Source organism: Somniosus microcephalus, chromosome 18 (assembly GCF_052327205.1).
Source record: "Somniosus microcephalus isolate GS21.2 chromosome 18, FLI_Smic_1.0, whole genome shotgun sequence".
Taxonomy (NCBI): Eukaryota; Metazoa; Chordata; class Chondrichthyes; order Squaliformes; family Somniosidae; genus Somniosus; species Somniosus microcephalus.
The window spans coordinates 68360732-68379760 of record NC_141004.1 but is presented as its reverse complement, the minus strand read 5'-3'; the positions used below and the strand labels follow the sequence as shown (position 1 = coordinate 68379760).

At 47.9% G+C, this 19029-nt stretch overlaps 1 protein-coding gene across 2 annotated transcripts in view; it reads right to left on the bottom strand.

Annotated features, from left to right (window-relative positions):
* LOC147105348 (bile acid receptor-like) overlaps positions 1–19029 on the bottom strand; it is a 166422-nt gene that overhangs the window by 38943 nt on the left and 108450 nt on the right. For both annotated transcript variants that reach the window (XM_086011628.1, XM_086011627.1), the window contains exons 3-5: positions 15496–15858; positions 8251–8391; positions 2447–2586 (exon numbers count right to left, since the gene is read on the bottom strand). In XM_086011628.1, the coding sequence (XP_085867754.1) occupies positions 2447–2586; positions 8251–8391; positions 15496–15858 (644 nt within the window). The remainder of the gene's footprint in view (positions 1–2446; positions 2587–8250; positions 8392–15495; positions 15859–19029) is intronic.

The following is a 19029-nucleotide window of genomic DNA, read 5'->3' as shown; positions in this document are numbered from 1 at the left end:
GCTAAAAATATTCGCGCCCGCGCACCGGAAATTGAGTTATTGCGCCCCAAAGGGAAGAGCGGCGCTACTGGAGGCGCCCGGCATCCCTCTTGGGGCGCTGCGGGTGAATATCGTGGCACTACGTGCCGCAGCGCCACACGCTGCGGCACGCGCGCTGCGGTATTGCAGGCCTTCCTCCCCTTCTTAAAGGGGAGGGGCCTTGTGCAGCACGATCTGGGGCCCAGCTGGGCCCCCGAGGATCAGGAGTGCAGGCAAAAGAGCCCGGCACCGAGGAGAAGTGCCGGGCTCTTGAAGCGCAGCCGGCACTCCGCGGGGGCGGGGGGGGGGTTCAGGAGGCCAAGGACGGGAGCGCAGGCAGGTGCTGGCAGGCGGCCAACAGCAAAAATGGCTGCCCCGCACCCCGCCTTTAATTTGCGCCTCCCCGGCCGCAGGTAGGCCCCCCTGAACTGGTCGGATATAGCGTCCGGCGGTAAATCAGGGGGCGTTGCCAAATATTGCGGCCGGGGCGTCAGCGGGGCGCTGCGCACACCAATGATGTCATCGGCAGCGGTGCAGCGCTAACGGTTAGCGCCACCACTAACGTCCCGCGGAATTTAGCGGGAGGCGTGGGCAGTGCCGCGCCCGGGCGCCAGTTGGCTTGTGACCCACTTAGCGCCCTCTTAAGGCGCTAACGGGTGGCGCAACCTACTGAATTTCTCCCCCAGAGAGTTTGGGAGGAGGTTGTAGGGCTGGAGCAGGTTGCAAAGACAGGGAAACGCAAGGCCATGAAGAGATAGTAACACAAGGATGAGAATTTTAAATTGAAGGTGTTGGAGGACTGAGAGCCAGTGTAGGTCAATGAGGACGGGTAACGGGCGACCGGAATTGCGTGCAGAATAGGATCCAGACAGCAGGGTACTGGATGAGTTGCCCTTTACAGAGGGTGCAAGATGGGAAGCCGGCCAGGAGAACATTAGAACGGTGATGTCTGGAGGTGCCAAAGGCATAGATGAGGGTTTCAGCAGCTGATGGGTTGAAGTAGGGGTGGAGGTAGGTGATGTTATGGAGATAGAAGAAGGTGGTCCTCATGACAGAGAGGTTGTGGGGTTGAAAGCTCAGCTCAGTGTTAAATTGGACACCAAGGTTACGAACAGAAATAAAAACAGAAAATGCTGGAAATACTCAGCAGGTCAGGCAGCATCTGTGGAGAGAGAAGCAGAATTAACATTTCAGGTCGATGACCTTTTGTCAGAGCTGTCAAAGGTTAAAGATGTAAAGGTTTTAAGTAAGTACAGGGGCAGGGAAAGCAGAGGAGGGAGGAAAGACCAAAGGGGAAGGTCTGTGATAGGGTGGAAGGCAGGAGTGATTAAATGACAAAAGGGATGGTGGGGCAAGGCAAAAGGGGGTGGTATGTGACAAGTAAAGAAACAAAAGGTTGGACTAGAGGAGCTGTAAATGGCAACAGCAGAATCATTGCCAGAACCTGCTGTCCGAAAAAATGGGAGCAGCGGTTATGATTTGAAACGATTGAATTCAGACTGCGAACAGTCTGGTTCTTATGATCATGTTATCTAGTAAAACCCAATAATTCCATTCCTCCCTGAGACCTTCCTCTGGAATAAAGACTTCTCTTGAAAAACATACTCTGAATCCATCATTCTCCCTACAACAAAAACCTCAACTCCCAGTAATATCAAAAGGGCTTTGTAGAAAGCGTAATCTGCAGCCAATGTATTTATTGCACATACATGCAGTTCTTTTTTTTCATTCGTTCATGGGATGTGGGTGTTGCTGGCAAGGCCAGCATTTATTGCCCATCCCTAAGTTGCCCTTGAGAAGGTGGTGACTGTCAATCTAATTCTTTCCACCACAGTGATTCTCTTTCTAGCAGCGGTTGGCTTTTGTATATGGTTAGCTAGTCTTGTACCTCACCTAAGAGGTTCCCGAAGACAGGAACAGGGCAGCAGCAGGCAGCTGTATTTCACCGCCTGGTGGATGGCTCTTATGAAACCAGTGCTAACCTCTGCATTCATGGCTGTTTACCCCACTTATTAACCTCCTCAGAGTAGAGGAGGTACTCGGGCATGAATCCCTCAGCATCTAGTAACCGTGTTTGATCACCACTTCCACGTGCTAGAAAAGTGTGCCAAGCAACTATGACACAATGAAAGAATATGTGCAAAAGGGTAATAGTTGTGTACAATGTTTGACTGGTACCTTCCAGAGGGTGTCAGAGTTCCTGTCTTAGTTTTCTGCAATAGCAGTTGGGCCCCACAAGAAATACTTACAAATGTGAGGAGCGTGCTTAAGTTTGATGCCCACTGTGAGAAAAATGATGCACAACTCTGGCTCCTCTCCCCCCACAAAAAATAAATATGATAAAGCCATTGCCCTTTTAACATAAGGAATTTCATTAAAAACAAGATGCACATGATATCTTTATCATACTAAACCCAAATCGCCTTACTTTCCCAGCCTTGGTTGTAGATGAAACCTGTTTGCTGTCAACCCCATCTTCCTCCATCTTTATGCTGCAGAAAAGGTCCATGACTTGTTTGGTGTTTTTCCGCAGACGTTTAGATTTGCACTGGATTTCTGTCAGCAAACCTGGAAGAATTTAATAGATACTATTTAATGCCCCTCAATGTTGCTTCTGGATAAAAAGTAAACCCTGTGCCCTGCCCAAGTCACCACAATGCCTGTGCCACAGTGCTGAGCTCTGGCATATCTTTCACCTGTTTGTTACTGGTAGGATCAGGGTAGTTCTGATGCCTGTGTTGCTTCAGGACATCGATATGCTCTAAGAGCACCAGGCCCCATCTTCCAGCACTGAGTAAGCTCTAGGCACTCCGGAACCTGGCATCTTCTATGCCTTACTCTCCAGCACATATCTAGGCTGCTGAAGGGATGAACATAAGAACATAAGAAGTAAGAGCAGGAGTCGGCCATACGGCCCCTCGAGCCTGCTCCGCCATACGGCCCCTCGAGCCTGCTCCGCCATACGGCCCCTCGAGCCTGCTCCGCCATACGGCCCCTCGAGCCTGCTCCGCCATACGGCCCCTCGAGCCTGCTCCGCCATACGGCCCCTCGAGCCTGCTCCGCCATACGGCCACTCGAGCCTGCTCCGCCATACGGCCACTCGAGCCTGCTCCGCCATACGGCCCCTCGAGCCTGCTCTGCCATACAGCCCCTCGAGCCTGCTCCGCCATACGGCCCCTCGAGCCTGCTCCGCCATACGGCCCCTCGAGCCTGCTCTGCCATACCGCCACTCGAGCCTGCTCCGCCATACCGCCACTCGAGCCTGCTCCGCCATACGGCCCCTCGAGCCTGCTCCGCCATACGGCCCCTCGAGCCTGCTCCGCCATACGGCCCCTCGAGCCTGCTCCGCCATACGGCCCCTCGAGCCTGCTCCGCCATACGGCCCCTCCAGCCTGCTCCACCATACGGCCCCTCGAGCCTGCTCCGCCATACGGCCCCTCGAGCCTGCTCCGCCATTCAGTAAGATCATGGCTGATCATCGACCTCAACTCCACTTTCCCGCCCGATGTCCATATCCCTTGATTCCCCTAGAGTCCAAGTATCTATCGATCTCAGCCTTGAATATACTCAAAGACTCAGCATTCACAGTCCTCTGGGGCAGAGAATTCCAAAGATTCACAACCCTCTGAGTGAAGAAATTCCTCCTCATCTCAGTCTTAAATAGCCGACCCCTTATCCTGAGACTGTGACCCCTAGTTCTAGACACTCCAGCCAGGGGAAACAACCTCTCAGCATCTACCCTGTCAATCCCCTTCAGAATCTTGTATGTTTCAATGAGATCACCCCTCATTCTTCTAAACTCCAGAGTGTACAGGCCCATTTTACAAAATCTCTCATCATAGGACAGCCCTCTTATCCCAGAAATCAATCTAGTGAACCTTTATTGCACCGCCTCCAAGGCAAATATATACTTCCTTAGATAAGGAGACCAAAACTGTGCCCAATACTCCAGGTGTGGTCTCACCAAGGCCCTGTACAATTGGAGCAAGACTTCCTTACTCTTATACTCCAACCCCCTTGCAATAAAGGCCAACATGCCATTTGCCTTCCTTACTGCTTGCTGTACCTGTGTGCTAGCTTTCTGTGTTTCTTGCACGAGGACACCCAAATCTCTCTGAACACCAACATTTGAAAGTTTCTCACCATTTAAAAAATATTCTGTTTTTCTATTTGTCCTACCAAAGTGAATAACCTCACATTTCCCCACATTATACTCCGTCTGCCACCTTACTGCCCACTCACTCAGTCTATCTATATCCCTTTGCAGACTCTTTGGGGTAGATTTTCCCGAACCTGTCGGGAAGAAGGCGGGACTTCAACTTTCGGGTTTTTGACCCGCCTACATCGACGTCCGGCCAGTCCACGCGATTTTCCCTTGATTGACCTTATTGAGCCCGCCCAGCGGGCTCAGCAGGCCAATTAAGGGCCACCCGGCAACAGGTGACGTCACAGACTGCAATTTCATCTTGACAGATGAAATATCAGCGTTTCACAGCTGTTTGAAGCTGAGAAACACTGACAGTTTGAGTTCTAACATGAGTCCTTCTGCACAGACTCAGATAGAACTCTCAGCAGCACTCAAAGCTGAAGGCTGTCACTTTTCACAGATCGCAGCCGTTCAGCTTTAAGTGCCGGCTGAGTGATGGGCTCCCGACGGCTACAGGAAGAAAGGCTATTAAGGTAGGTACAGGTAAGTAAAAGTTCTTTACACACTTTAGACACACCAAACACACTTACCTTTGCACTCATGCACCCATCACTCACCTGAGCATCGACATCGCGACCCCTCCAACTCCTTCAGCCCGACGGCCCACCTGCTCTAACCTGGCGTGGTTTGGAGCCATCGGGAATCCCACACGAAACCCCTCAAAATAGGGATTAGGCTAAAAGCTGCCTGTTAACTACCTGTTAACAGGCAGTTAATTGGCACTAATCCCTTCCCGCCTGGTTTCGGCGGGTCCCAGTGCGGGGCGGGTACCCGCCGCCCCTGAAAGTTGCGTGGGGCGGGGTTTTGGGCGGGATGGTGTCGGGACCCCCAAATTCGGGATTTCCCCCCCCCCCCACACGCCTGAAACTCCGCCGGACGGCTCCAGGAATATCTAGCCCTTTGTGTTCTCCTCACAGCTTACTGTCCCACCTAGCTTTGTATCATCAGCAAATTTGGATACATTACACTTGGTCCCTTCATCTAGGTCATTAATATAGATTGTAAATAGCTGAGGCCCCAACACTGATCCTTGCGGCACCCCGCTAGTTACAACCTGCCAACCTGAAAAAGATCCATTTATCCCTACTCTCTGTTTTCTCTCCATTAACCAATCCTCTATCCATGCTACTTTATTACCCCCAACCCCATGAGCCCTAATCTTGTGTAATAACCTTTTATGTGGCACCTTATCGAATGTCTTTTGGAAATCCAAATATACTACATCCACTGGTTCCCCTTTATCTACCCTGCTAGTTACATCCTCAAAAAACTCTAATAAATTTGTCAAACACGATTTCCCTTTCATAAAACCATGTTGACTCTGCCTAATCATGTTTTGATTTTCGAAGTGACTTGATACCACTTCCTTAACACCATGAAGACAACATGGTCGATCTGCGGGCCACTGCATAGATGGTAACACAGAATCTTGCACATGGAAATTGTATTTGCATTTCCACTTGCTGGAATGCACTCACATCCTATCCAGCAAAAATCACAGGACCCTCCCCAGTCCTTTAAAAATCATTGCCTTTGTTTTCCTTCCATAAGATTCTTTCCCCTCTTTTTATGCCTTCTTTTTCCTCCGAGTTCTTTCCTTCTTCCTCTTTCCTCACCTTTCCCTTCCTCCTCTGCAACTGCTCTTCTTTTGTATTATATTTTTACCTTCTCTCCTGCTTCACTTTCTTTTCCACTTCCTGTGCCCCTTCTGTTTTTTCTTCCTCTCTTTTCCCCCATCCCAGCAATCGTATTTCCTCTCTCCCACCCCAGTCTTGGATCACTTGACTTACTTTCCTTGGCATCTTTCCACTTCTCCCATGCCCTAGTTTGAGATCCACTGACTTTTCAAGCCCCCTTCCAACTCATGTCTCAACTCCTTCCCAAACTCTTTTTTTAAGTGTTAATGTTAAAATAAATAGAATTTGCTCAGGCGTACAATGTTACAGAAGTGGAAATAGGTGATCTTTCTGATGGAGAGAATATGGGGTTGGAAGCTCAGCTTGGGGTCGAATAGGATGCTGAGGTTGAGAACAGTCTGAGTCAGTCTGAGACATTGGATGGGAGGGGGGTGGAGTCAGTGGCAAGGGTACGGAGTTTTTAGTGGGAACAATGACAAAGGCTTTGGCCTTGCCATTGTTTAGCTCGAAGAAATTGTGGCTCATTCAAGACAAACCAAGTTTGGCAGCAAAAAGCCAGTAGAGTGGTCAACAGGGAGGTGGTGGACACGTAGTTCTGAGTGCTATCAGCACATGTCTATGGATAATGTAGTCAAGGGAGAGCATATAGATGAGGAACAAGAGAGAGTCAAGGATGGATCTTTGGGGGGCTCCAAAAGTGATGCTGCACAGAGTGGGAAGAGAAGCCATTAGTAATGTTCAGAATGGTAAGAGTGGAATCAAGTGAAGGCTGTCCGCCAGTCTGGATAACAGAGGCATTGGAGGAGGATAGTGTGGACTACCATGTCAGTGCTGCAGGGAGGTCAAGAAGGTCAAGGAGGAATAATGGCACCATAGACAAAGTCATAGGGAATGTTATTTGTGACTTCGGTTTTAGCAGTTAGGTGCTGTGAGAGGGGGGAAAATCTGATTGGAGAGATTAAAACAGGGATTGTGGGAGAGGTGGCATAGGAGGCCATCTATGTTCAAGAGCTTTGGAGAGGAAAGGGTCAGTAGTTTACAAGGACAGATGGATTAAGAGTGACTTTTTTGAGGAGAGGTGTAATGATGGCAGTACTGAAAGACCAGGGACTGTGGTGAAGGAGAAGGAATCATATACAACATCAGCTAGCATGTAGGTGCAAAAGGGAAGCTGGGTGGTTATTGGTTTAGTGAGAATGGGATCGACGGAGCCAGAGATGAGTCTAACCACATGGGAGAGATGGGAGAGAAATAAGAGAGATGGGGGTATAGGGCTAGGGGAGGGAGGTGCCCTGGGGAGAGGTTTGGTTTGGTGGGCAAGGAGGGAAGCAGCAGAGGCAGCTGAACAGATACAGTCTCTATCTTGCACTCATTGTTAGAAATCAGAATGGAGGGGGCAGTGGAGAAGGGTTTTAGGAAATGAATGGTAGTGGAGAAAAGAAGCCCCAGGTTATCTTTGCTCTCCAGGATGATCTTAGAGTAGTGGATGGTTTTGGCAGAGGACAATGAGGCATGGTAGAGTTTAATATGGCCCAGTCGGGTCTTGTGATGGATGGCTCAGCCAGTTGTCCACCAGATATGCGCAAGTCTGAGCCCTTTGGAGTTGATGGAGCAAAGATGGGGCTGCACCTGGTGGAATTACTGTTATAAGAGACAGTGGCGGTTTTGCTGAGGACAAGGGTATCAACGGTGGAGGTGAGGGAGTAGTTGAGCCACTCAACACTGCAGAGAATGGAAGGCCAAAGGCTGGGCAGTTAGAAGTCCTGTTTGCCAAAGCTAGACATGCTGCTGCAGACCTTTTAGATGCCTCATTTTCCTGCCTCTTCCACCTGTACTAGGCCTTGCCAGGGGGAGAGCTGATGCTGGGGATGTCCCCATGCCAGGTAAATGGTCGATGACAGGAGACGATCATAGGCTGGGCAAGCACACTGCAATTTGGCTGGTGCTACTCCTGTCTGCTAGAAACATAGGAACATAGTATCAGGAGTACGCTGTTTATCCCCTTGAGCCTCAAGCCTGTTCCACCATTCAATGAGATCATGGCTGATCTGTGACCTAAATCCATATGCCTTTCCCCCATATCCTTGGTTAACAAAAGTCTATCAATCTCAGATTTAAGATTAACAATAGACCTAGCATCATCTGCCGTTTGCGGAAGAGGGTTTCAAACTTCTACCACCCTTTGCGTGTAAAAGTGTTTCCTAACTTCACTCCTGATGTCCCCTAATACGAGACTCCCCATCTAGCGGAAATAGATTCTCTCTATCTACCCTATCAGTTCCTCTTAGTATCTTGAAAACTTCGATCAAATCATCCCTTAATCTTTTAAATTCCGCCGGGTATAGCTGAAGTGTCAGGAAAATCAGTCATAATAGGTTAATTACTTACACTCTGCCAGCATTCCCACTGCCTTGCATTTCTTCAGCCGGCATTCCTGACATTTCCTCCGCATGTACATATCCATTTCACAATTTCCACCAGTCTTACATTTATACACAGCATTCTTTGTGATACTCCGGCGGAAAAATCCTGGTTGGAAAAGGGGACAGTCTCACGTAAATGGTTATAATTAGTCATTTAAATAGACAAATCTTCCTATTTAATTTTTTTAAACAGATTTGTGGCATTAGTTGCTCATTTCTGTTTCTGCATCTTCCATATCTTGAGGAAAAGCAGAGAACAAAGTTGAAAGTTCCTCCAAGGCCATCCTTCAAGACAAGGGAGGTGAATTTCATCTCAGTTATGCCCTGTAAACTGGTACAGAATGAAAAATTTGGTCACAATCTGTAAACGCCAGGCAAACAAACGGGAGCAGGAAACATCATCGTAATATTAAAAATAGATGGCTGGTGTCATTTTGTTTCGTAGCCTACTTTCCAATGCTCATGCATGCAAGATTCTGAGTGCTATTCACAACCATATATAATGGTCGCCCATGGCTGTTAGGAGGTCGGCAGTATACAGAAGTTTGTTTAATGAACTTAGGAAGAAGATTCAGTAACGTTTTAAGGCCAATTCTGCACCATTTTTCTTCGATGCTCTGTTAGTTCTTCTGCTACTACTTAGGTTCTCATTAGCCTTTGTGACAATTGTTCTGCTGCTTTTTTTCCTTATAGCCACCAATTATTGTCAGCAATGGTTTCCCAATGGGAATCATCCTATCTCTACGCTTTATGAAGATAGAAGAGGACGACCAATGGAAGGATGCCAGGCAGGTCAGACTACACCATCAATGTTCTGTGCCCACCTATGGTAACCTCACCCACATCTACAACAGAGGTAGACATACCTTGCTTTATCAGAAGATTGGCGCTTGTGGAGGCTCCAATCCCCAAGGGAGCCTGTGATGAAAGTTCCGATAGCACGAGTACAGTTTCTGAAGCCCTGACTAACTGTAATGCCAGATGGTTCTTCAAAATCATCCCACCACAGAATATCATGCTTTAACTGATACTCCATGAGAGAAGGCATTCCAGGGTAATGAACAGTCAGCATTGCCTGATTGGCCACACTGCCAAGATGCCACCAACCATATCTGCAGGTACACCTACATTAAATGACCATAGGGAATCAGCTTCCTAGCTCTGGGTTAGCAGAGAAGCAGATGCACTACTGTGCTATCTCTTGCAAGAATATTTGTAGCCAACATGCACCATAGGGCTGGCAGAGAGACAGTAATGGTCATCTACAGCCTCAAACCTAACTCCACCCCTTTCCGGGCATGCTGTACTTATGGGCATGGTGGCTTGGAGAGGAAAACTGGGAAATCCTGGCGATCGTTTTGAGAACAGATTGCTGGACTGCTGTGAGGCCCTGGAAGCCCCTTTCAACAGTGGTACCCAGGGACACGATGACAGCAGTCTGAGCTTCCAATGCAGCACACAGAGCTTTGACGGAAGCTGTTTATGCTGCAATGGAAGCTGTGACATCGGTCATCAGATGCTGCATCATGGTAGGTTTCACAGGTGTGCTGATGGAGGTGACCACCCGTTCAATGTTGGAAAGGATGGTCTCCAAGCTCTGCGCAAAGCCTTGTGCCAAGTCAGTGCTGGACTCCTCCATGCTCCTTGACATTTATGCAGGCTTTCTGGCAGGCTTTCCAGTGCACCAAGCATTTGGTTGTGTACACCCATCAGCCTTCTTCTGTAACCTGGGCCATCAAAGTCCTCATCTGACTCCTCTGCAGCAGAACTAGTTTGCGACCTCACTCTTCAGTGAGCTAGCGCCTGTGGTGTCCTTTTCCCTCGCCCTGGCTCCTGTGCACTTGTGCCCGGTGTCTCACCAAGTGCAGATCCCTCCTCTATCCTATCCTTTAAAGTACGTGCAGTGTCAGTCTCTGAGCTGATGGCTACGAGTGTAAGATCGAGTGAAGGTATCTCTTCATCATCACTGCCTTTGTCCTCTGGCTAGAAAGGTTCCAATTCTTGGGTATCTGAAATTAAAAAGGAAAAAGGGTTGGGTTGTGGTGAGGGGAGAGAAGACAGTAAGAAGTGTGTGCTTACACCATCTGCAGATTGTGAGTCAGAAGAGATTGTGGGATGATGGAGAAGTGGGATGAGAGGAGGAGGATTAGGTATGCAGATACCCTCATCATCAATACCTCCAGTGCTGCCAGTGGGCACGGCCTCAGCGATGCCCCTTCCCATGATGGCCAGCACTGTCTCCTCCATGGGGGTTAAAACATGCAGGCACGCTGATCCTCCTTCAGTTTTTTGCAGCTGCCTCCTGTTATGCACCACCTTCTCCTGCAAGAAAGAGGGAAGTGTGTCGGTGAGTGTCCTGCAATATGTTTGGGTGATGTTGTTGTCATGGTTGAATAGCTGCTAGTGTGTGTGAGCTCTGAGTTGTGAGTGTGAGGCTTCCAACAGTGCTAAGTTTATGAGAGTGAGGTAAAACATATGCAGGGAAAAATTGGGTCATGCCCCCTTTGGGGCGCTAACTTTGCCGGGGCGCTACTTTTAGCGCCCCGAATAAGTTAGCACCCCTGCACCCGAAATTCAATGGTAACGCTCTAAGCAGGAGGCAGGGCGCTACTGGAAGCGCTCCCCCTCCCTCTTGGGGCGCTCCAGCCCAATATCACGGTGCTTATATTTTTATACCTGAAAATCTTCAAATTCCATCCCTTTCAGTGAGCTAACAGCAATCTTCTCGGCCTCAGTTGTACACACAATTGGACACACTTACACAGGTGAAAGATCCTTGCAGTGGTGAGTACAAACTTATACCTCATTAATGATGAATGAAAAGTAAAAGAAAGAACAGAAAGATTTGCATTTATATGGCGCCTTTCATGACCACCAGATGTCCCAAAGTGCTTTGCAGCCAATGAAGTACTTTTTGAAGTGTTGTCACTGTCTTGTTTTGCACACTTTGTACAAAAATAATAAATTGCAGGACAACGGAGTATTACAGTTTAAACTCTTTTAATGAAGCATCAGGTCTGATCTGACTCACAACAGTATAGCACCGTGTGGACACGATGGAGTTAGGACCCCTGGGTCTTCTAAACAATAGCAGTCCTTACAGATGCCTGCAGGCCAATGACAACTCAGCATGTGATCACGTGAATATAATAGGTATTCCTTACAGATGCCTGTGGGCCAATGATAAATCAATATGCAAACATTACATCCCCTTTCTTTTAAAAGAAAAATGTTATGCATTACTTTTGAACCTTTCTTCTACATAATGGGGCAGTAATTCCTCCCCAAACGCGTGAGTACGGAAGGGGTACTCACGTGTCTGGCCGGAGGAAATGCCGGTTTTCAGCATGCACAGCGCATGCGCTGAAAACCGGCATTTCCTCTCCTCTAACCCAAGAGTTGAAAAGGCTAGCGCGTGCGCTGTAGGGGGCAGCGCGTGCGTCTTGGATTTCCTCTGTTTTGGGGGATTTGCGCATGTGGTGCTGTGAAGCTTGTCTAGTTCAAAAAATCTGCTGTAGTAATCAACAGTCACTATGTAGTCCTCGTTGTTCTATGTGAACAGATCCGTTGCTGCAACCTGCCAGGGCCTGTCTGGGATACAGTGAGGTATCATGGGCTCTTTGACATTTGATGGGCGGCGTTCTAGACAAATGGAACATTTTCCGACAACGTCCTCAATGTGTTTGCACATTCCGGGCCAAAACATAATGTCACATGCTCTTTGTTTGCATTTTTCCATGCCCATATGTCCAGCATGAATTTTTGTCAACATCTCTTCTCTGAGACTGGTAGGAATGATGATTTTCTCCCCTTTGAAGATGATTCCGTTGATTTGTGACAGTTCGTCTCTGTGGTTCCAGAATTCAGATATGCTCTGAGGGCATTTCCTCCTTTCCTCAGGCCATCCTTCATGTATGACTTTGCTCAGCAGTGTGAGTTGTGCATCTTTCTCTGTTTCTGCTCGGATCTCCTTCAGTTTCCTTCAGAGTCACTCACAGGTAAGCTGTTGTACACCATGTGCACCTGCACATCCATGCCTTCACTGAGACTGCTGTCCTGGTAGCTAAGAGACTTTCTGGAGAGCGTGTCTGCGACAGGAATGTCTTTGCTTGGACGGTGAATGATTGTGAAGTCATACTTCTGTAGCTGAAGGATCATTCTCTGTAGCCTTGGTGGGGCTGCGGCTAGTGGTTTCCTCATGATTGACTCGAGGGGCTTGTGGTCGGATTCCACAATGACTTGTCGGCCATAGACGTATTGGTGGAAATGCTTACATCCAAACAGAATTGCATATAGCTCTTTCTCGATTTGAGCAGACTTGATTTTGCTGTCTGTGAGAGATCTGGAAGCGTAGCCGATGGGCTTTCCTTCTTGCAGTAATACTGTGCCTAGTCCGTACTTTGACGCGTCCACTTGTAGTCTGAGCTCTTTGTTGGGGTCGAAGTAGGCAAGAACTGGTCTTGGTTCTCTGGTGATTAGGTCTTTCATTTTCTGAAATGCTGTGCCATGTTGTTTGTCCCACAGGAACTCATTGGATTGTTTGAGCAACTGACGCATGGGTGCGTTGATTTCGGAGAGGCTCGAGGCAAACTTGGCTAAGTAGTTAACCATGCCTAGTACTGTCTCTAGCTCTGCGCGGTTCTTCGGTGGCTCCATCTTCTTGATGGCGGAGATTTTCTCTGGATCCGGCTTAATGCCATCAGCTGAGAGGCGATGCCCAAAATAACTGATCTCGGTGGATCCGATTATGCTTTTCTCGGGGTTGAGCCGGATACCTTTCTCCCGTGATCTTTGTAGCATCGCACGGAGGTTCCTGTCATGTTCCTCTCTATTCCTGCCATAGATGAGGGTGTCATCTACGGTTGTGACTACTCCGTCGAGGCCTTCATAGGTTTCGTCGATCTTCCGCTGGAATTCATCCTGAGCTGAGATAAGACCAAATGGTAAACGCAGAAATCAGTAGCGTCCAAATGGTGTGTTGAACGCTGTTAGCTTAGATGACTCTTCCGTGAGCTTGATAGTCCAGTATCCTGATCGTGCGTCCATTACACTGAAGTAACGTGCTCCCACTAGCTTGGGTGTGATGTCATCTAGCGTTGGTAGAGGGTAGTGAGGGCGCTTGATAGCCTTGTTCAAATCTCTGGGGTCGAGACAGAATCTGAGCTTGCCTGTACGTGGTTTCTCAACCACTACTAACGCGTTGACCCACTCTGTCGGTTCTGTTACCCGGACGATGATTTCTGTATTATCCATGCTCTGCAGCTCCTCCTTCAGGCGACTACGTAGAGCAAGGGGTATCCTTCTCGGTGGGCAAACCACTGGGGTTGCTGCTGGGTCAAGGTGAATAGTGCATTCACCTGGGAATAGTCCGATTCCTTTGAAAACGTCAGCAAACTCCTCCATGACTGTCTGCTTCTCAACTGGTGCTGTCAATGATAGCACTAGCTTGACGAGGTCCATGTCTAAACATGCCTTTAGACCAAGCACTGGAGGTGCTTGAGTGTCAACAAAGTAAAAGTTCACCATCATGTCGCTTTCTTTGTACTTGCATTTCATCACGCATGTGCCTTTTACAATGAGCTGCTCACCTCCATAGCCGGTCAGTCTGCATGAGGTGGGCTGTAGCTCACACTCATCCTTCAAGCTGTGATACTCACTCAGAGGAATTACGTTAACCTGAGATCCAGTGTCTAGTTTAAACTTAAGCTCTTTGCCCTGTTTTCCTATCTCAATATCGGCAAAAGCTTGCTCAGTCTCTGAAATCTGTTTTTTCTGTGACACAGAATCAATAAACAGTTCCTCTGCATTTGGCTCTCTATCTGGCATTTGGCTGTCACTCACTGTGTGTACTGCTTTTCCGAAAACAGTCTTGCAAACTTTAGCAAAGTGGTTCCGTTTACCACATTTAGTACATTGCCTTCCTTTGGCAGGGCAGTACTCCTTTTCTCCATGCCAGTTGTTTCCACAATATCCACAGTTTTTGAAGCGTTTTATGTCTGTGTCGCCCATTTTTAGAACTCTCGCTGTTCTTTCTGTTCTGAAACACGCTCTCTGGGCAGTGTTCTTTGGTGTGTATCTATTAACTGCGTGCACTGTCTGTTCACGCGAGCTGCTCGTGGCGCCGGTTATGGTTTTCAACTGTGCTTGGGCTATCTCGTGCGATCTAGCTATGTCTATAGCTTTGTCCAGCGTTAGCCCGGACCCAACATTCAAAAGTTTCTCTCTCACTTTAGCTGAATGTATTCCAAACATGATGCGGTCTCTGACCATCTCATCTTTATCTGCATATTCACAGTCTTTTACCAGCAGTTTTAACTCAGTCACAAACTGTTCAAATGACTCACTAGCTCCTTGTACTTTCTCCTGAAACTTGTACCTAGCGAATATCGTATTTGTCTTGGGCATCACATATGCTTCAAAACGGTCAAAATAACTTTTCAGTACCTTTGCTTCATCCGCGGTGAGAGACCATGTGTTAAAAATGTCTCTCCCTTTTTCTCCGATCCACAGGAGTAGATAGCTGCATCTTTCTTCCTTCCCTTTGCTTTTCAATGGACCCGAAAACATCAACTCCACGTGTTGCTTGAACTTGCGCCATTCTCTATGTAAGTTCAAAGATTCCCAATTCAGTCGAGGTAAGGGAGCTCCAACGATGCCCATTTCAAATCCCTGTTCTGACACCATGTCTTGTTTTGCACACTTTGTACAAAAATAATAAATTGCAGGACAATGGAGTATTACAGTTTGAAGGACGAGTGTGAGCTACAGCCCACCTCACGCAGACTGACCGGCTATGGAGGTGAGCAGCCAATTTGTGCACAGTAAGCTCCCACAAACAGCAATGTGATAATGACCAGATAAACTGTTTTAATGATGCTGATTGAGGGATAAATATTGGCCAAGACATTAGGGAGGACTCCCCTGCTCTTCTTTGAAATAGTGTCATGAGATCTTTTACGCCCACCTGAGAGGGCAGATGGGGCCTTGGTTAAACATCTCATCTGGAAGATGGCACCTCCGACAGTGCAGCACTCCCTCACTCCCCCAGAGTGGAGTGTCAGCCTAGATTTTTGTGCTCAAGTCTCTGGCGCGGGACTTCAACCCACAACCTTCGGACTCAGAGGTACGAGCGCTCCCCACTGAACCACAGCTGGCACTGAATTATGAAGATAAAGCATTGTAATATAAAAAGGTAGTTAGGCATTCTTACCTTTGCATCCTTCACAGGTTAGTGCATTATAGTGATACCCTGAAGCTTTGTCCCCACACACCACACACAGCTCCTCTTCACCCTTTATTCGCAAAGATGAATGGTTGAGTCTAGGTCTTTTCATCACAGGTATTTCTCCATCAACATCATTGGGGCCCAGGTACTGTGGTTTGCTTAGCTCATATGAGCTAGGTGAATAATGTCCTTCTGGTGAATATTGTGGGTAGTAATTGTGGGCAGAATAGTGTGTTTGTGGCTGGGGTGTTGCCATCGGAGAGAATTGCATGTTGGGATACTGGCTGTATGGCGTCATCTGTAGATCTGGGTCTTGAAGTGGATAGCTGATCTGATCTGTCATAACCTCTGGATTTAAAACAAACTAGAAATTACCGTTTAGCAATAAATCTTAACATAAATCTATGAACATTTTCAATGTACAGCCACTCTCTGAATTTATTCAACTACCCTTAACTTGAAGGAGTTCATCTTTAATTCAGTTGAAATGTTGCAGTAATGTAAAGTTTGTTATTGTTTACTTTTAGAGACATCGGGTGGCTTAGTGAATACTAAAACAGCAGGCTGCCGCTATAATGGAGCATGTGTGTATTGTTATTTCTGTACTATAATGAGCTGATGCAGAAAGAGCATCCCTTACAATACCAATATAATATTTCCATTCTCCACATCAGCAATCGTATGATATCTGAGTGAGATTTCTCAATTGGTGCTAAATTATTTTTTTCATGAAAATTATGAGAGGCCTGCTTTTTTCTTGCCAGTCATGAAAAAAATGTGCACAATGTAATTCCTGCACGAAAGAACAAATATTACCTGTAACGAACAGATATCAGCCAATCGTGACACACCTGCAGTAATGTTCCAACACTTTGCAAGCATCCAAAAAGTTAGTTAACTGGTATAAATGATATAAAGTTGATTGATCCAGCTGTGGCGTGCACAGTTATGTTAGGCAACGGTTCAAAATAAAGTAAGTTCGTGGGGCTAATTTTCCTGGCTCTCACACTCCAGAAAGGCCATTTTCAGGGGTGCAACACCCTTTGCACTAGATCTCCACTCTATTGCACTAGATCTCCACTCCATTGCACTAGATCGCCACTCCATTGCACTAGATCGCCACTCCATTGCACTAGATCTCCACTCCATTGCACTAGATCTCCACTCCATTGCACTAGATCGCCACTCCATTGCATTAGATCTCCACTCCATTGCACTAGATCTCCACTCCATTGCACTAGATCTCCACTCCATTGCATTAGATCTCCACTCCATTGCACTAGATCTCCACTCCATTGCACTAGATCTCCACTCCATTGCACTAGATCTCCACTCCATTGCACTAGATCGTCACTCCATTGCACTAGATCGCCACTCCATTGCACTAGATCTCCACTCCATTGCACTAGATCTCCACTCCATTGCACTAGATCGCCACTCCATTGCATTAGATCTCCACTCCATTGCACTAGATCTCCACTCCATTGCACTAGATCTCCACTCCATTGCATTAGATCTCCACTCCATTGCACTAGATCTCCACTCCATTGCACTAGATCTCCACTCCATTGCATTAGATCTCCACTCCATTGCACTAGAACTCCACTCCATTGCACTAGAACTCCACTCCATTGCACTAGATCTCCACTCCATTGCACTAGATCTCCACTCCAATTGCACTAGATCTCCACTCCATTGCACTAGATCTCCACTCCATTGCACTAGATCTCCACTCCATTGCACTAGATCTCCACTCCAATTGCACTAGATCTCCACTCCAATTGCAATGCCTCTGGATTTCCTGTCAGGGTTTATGGGGAGGTGTTCAAATTTAAATCAGATGCAAAATAAGACCAGGTGACATTATCCTGACCTGAGCCCTTATTTCCTGCATTGCCATTGGTCACAGGTCAGATGGTACCTGCCATTTAAACTAACTGCTTAAATTCATTGAGAGTTTTAATGTTCAAAGCAATACTTGCAATTTTCTGACATATTGCTCAGAGTTTGTGGAAGTCTGCATCTTGAAAAGCATCATGGGATTTCGCTTTGCAATTCCTCCGTATCTGTGTTCCCTGGAGAACGAGGAGAGGGCAAGCAGGAGCCCATTTTGGATGCCAGAAAAGTCAGGCATCACCAGAGGTGGAGGTACCTGGGAAAAATAATTTCATCTCCAGAGGACCTTTTTACATCTATTTGCACCGTTCGGAGGAGAAGTGCCTTCGCTGCCTCTGGTTCAGCAGAGAGGTTGCCTGGGAGATTGAAGACGACCGTCAGCTACATTGCAGGGCTGGCACAGCTCTGCCCGTCACTGTCAAGGTTACCATGACCTTGAGCTTCTATACCTTGTTTAACTTTCAGGGGCCACTGGCAAAAATGCCAACATCTGTCAGTTTGCGGTGGATCATTACATCAAGAAAATTATTGATGCACTGCTCTCCAAGGTGACTGAGTATATTACCTTCCCCAGGGAGCCACAGGAGCAACAGGCAAGAGCATTCAGCTTTTTCCAGATACCCACAATACAGGGGCAATTGATGGAACTCGTGGTGCACTTTGTGCCCCATCTGACAAACGTGCCCCTTACATGAACAGAAAAACACTTCTAGGGGGAAAAATTGAGTTGCGCCCCCTTTGGGGCGCTAACTTCGCTGTGGCGCTACTTTTAGCGCCTCGAAAAAACTAGCGCTCCTGCAGCCAAAATTCATCGGTAGCGCCCCAAGAGGGAAGCGGAATGCTACTGGAAGCGCCCCGCCTCCCTCTTGGGGTGCTGCGAGTGAATATCATGGTGCTACGTGCCTCGGTACTGCAGGCCTTCCTCCCCTTCTTAAAGGGGAGGGGCCTTACCCAGCACGACCCAGGGCCCAGCTGGGCCACCAGGGATCGGAGTGCTGGCAAAAGAGCCTGGCACTCAAGAGAAATGCTGGGCTCACGGAGCACAGCTGGCACTCAGGGGGCTGAAGAGGAGGCCGGGGATGGCAACGGGGGCAGGCGCTGGCAGGCAGCCAGCAACAAAAATGGCCGCCTGGCACCTCGCCTTTATTTGGCGCCGCCCCGGCCACATGTAGGCCCCCTTGACCCCGTCAGACATAGCGTCCAGCAGTAAGTCAAGGGGTGCTACCAAAGAACGCGGCCGGGGCGCTGCGCACGGTGATAATGTCATCGCCGGCGGCGCAGCGCCGCAGGGCACTAACAGTTACCACTGCCGCTAACCTCCCGCTGAATTTTGCCAGAGACGTTGCCAGCACTGCGTCCGGGCGCTAGTTGCTTTACGCCCCGTTACCGCCCTCTTAAGGCGCAAACGGGAGGCGCATGGCAACCAAATTTTTCCCTCCTAATCTATTAAGGTTCAATTCATGTATAACCATCAATACAAGATGGACTACCTCAAAATAAAGGTGTTGTGTGAGATCATCCTATTTAACATAAATGGGGTAATGCCCTCCGTTAAAACAGCAGAGAGAGGAAAGTCATTCGAAAGCGTTAAGCATTCATCTGCAATGATCAATAATTTCTGGC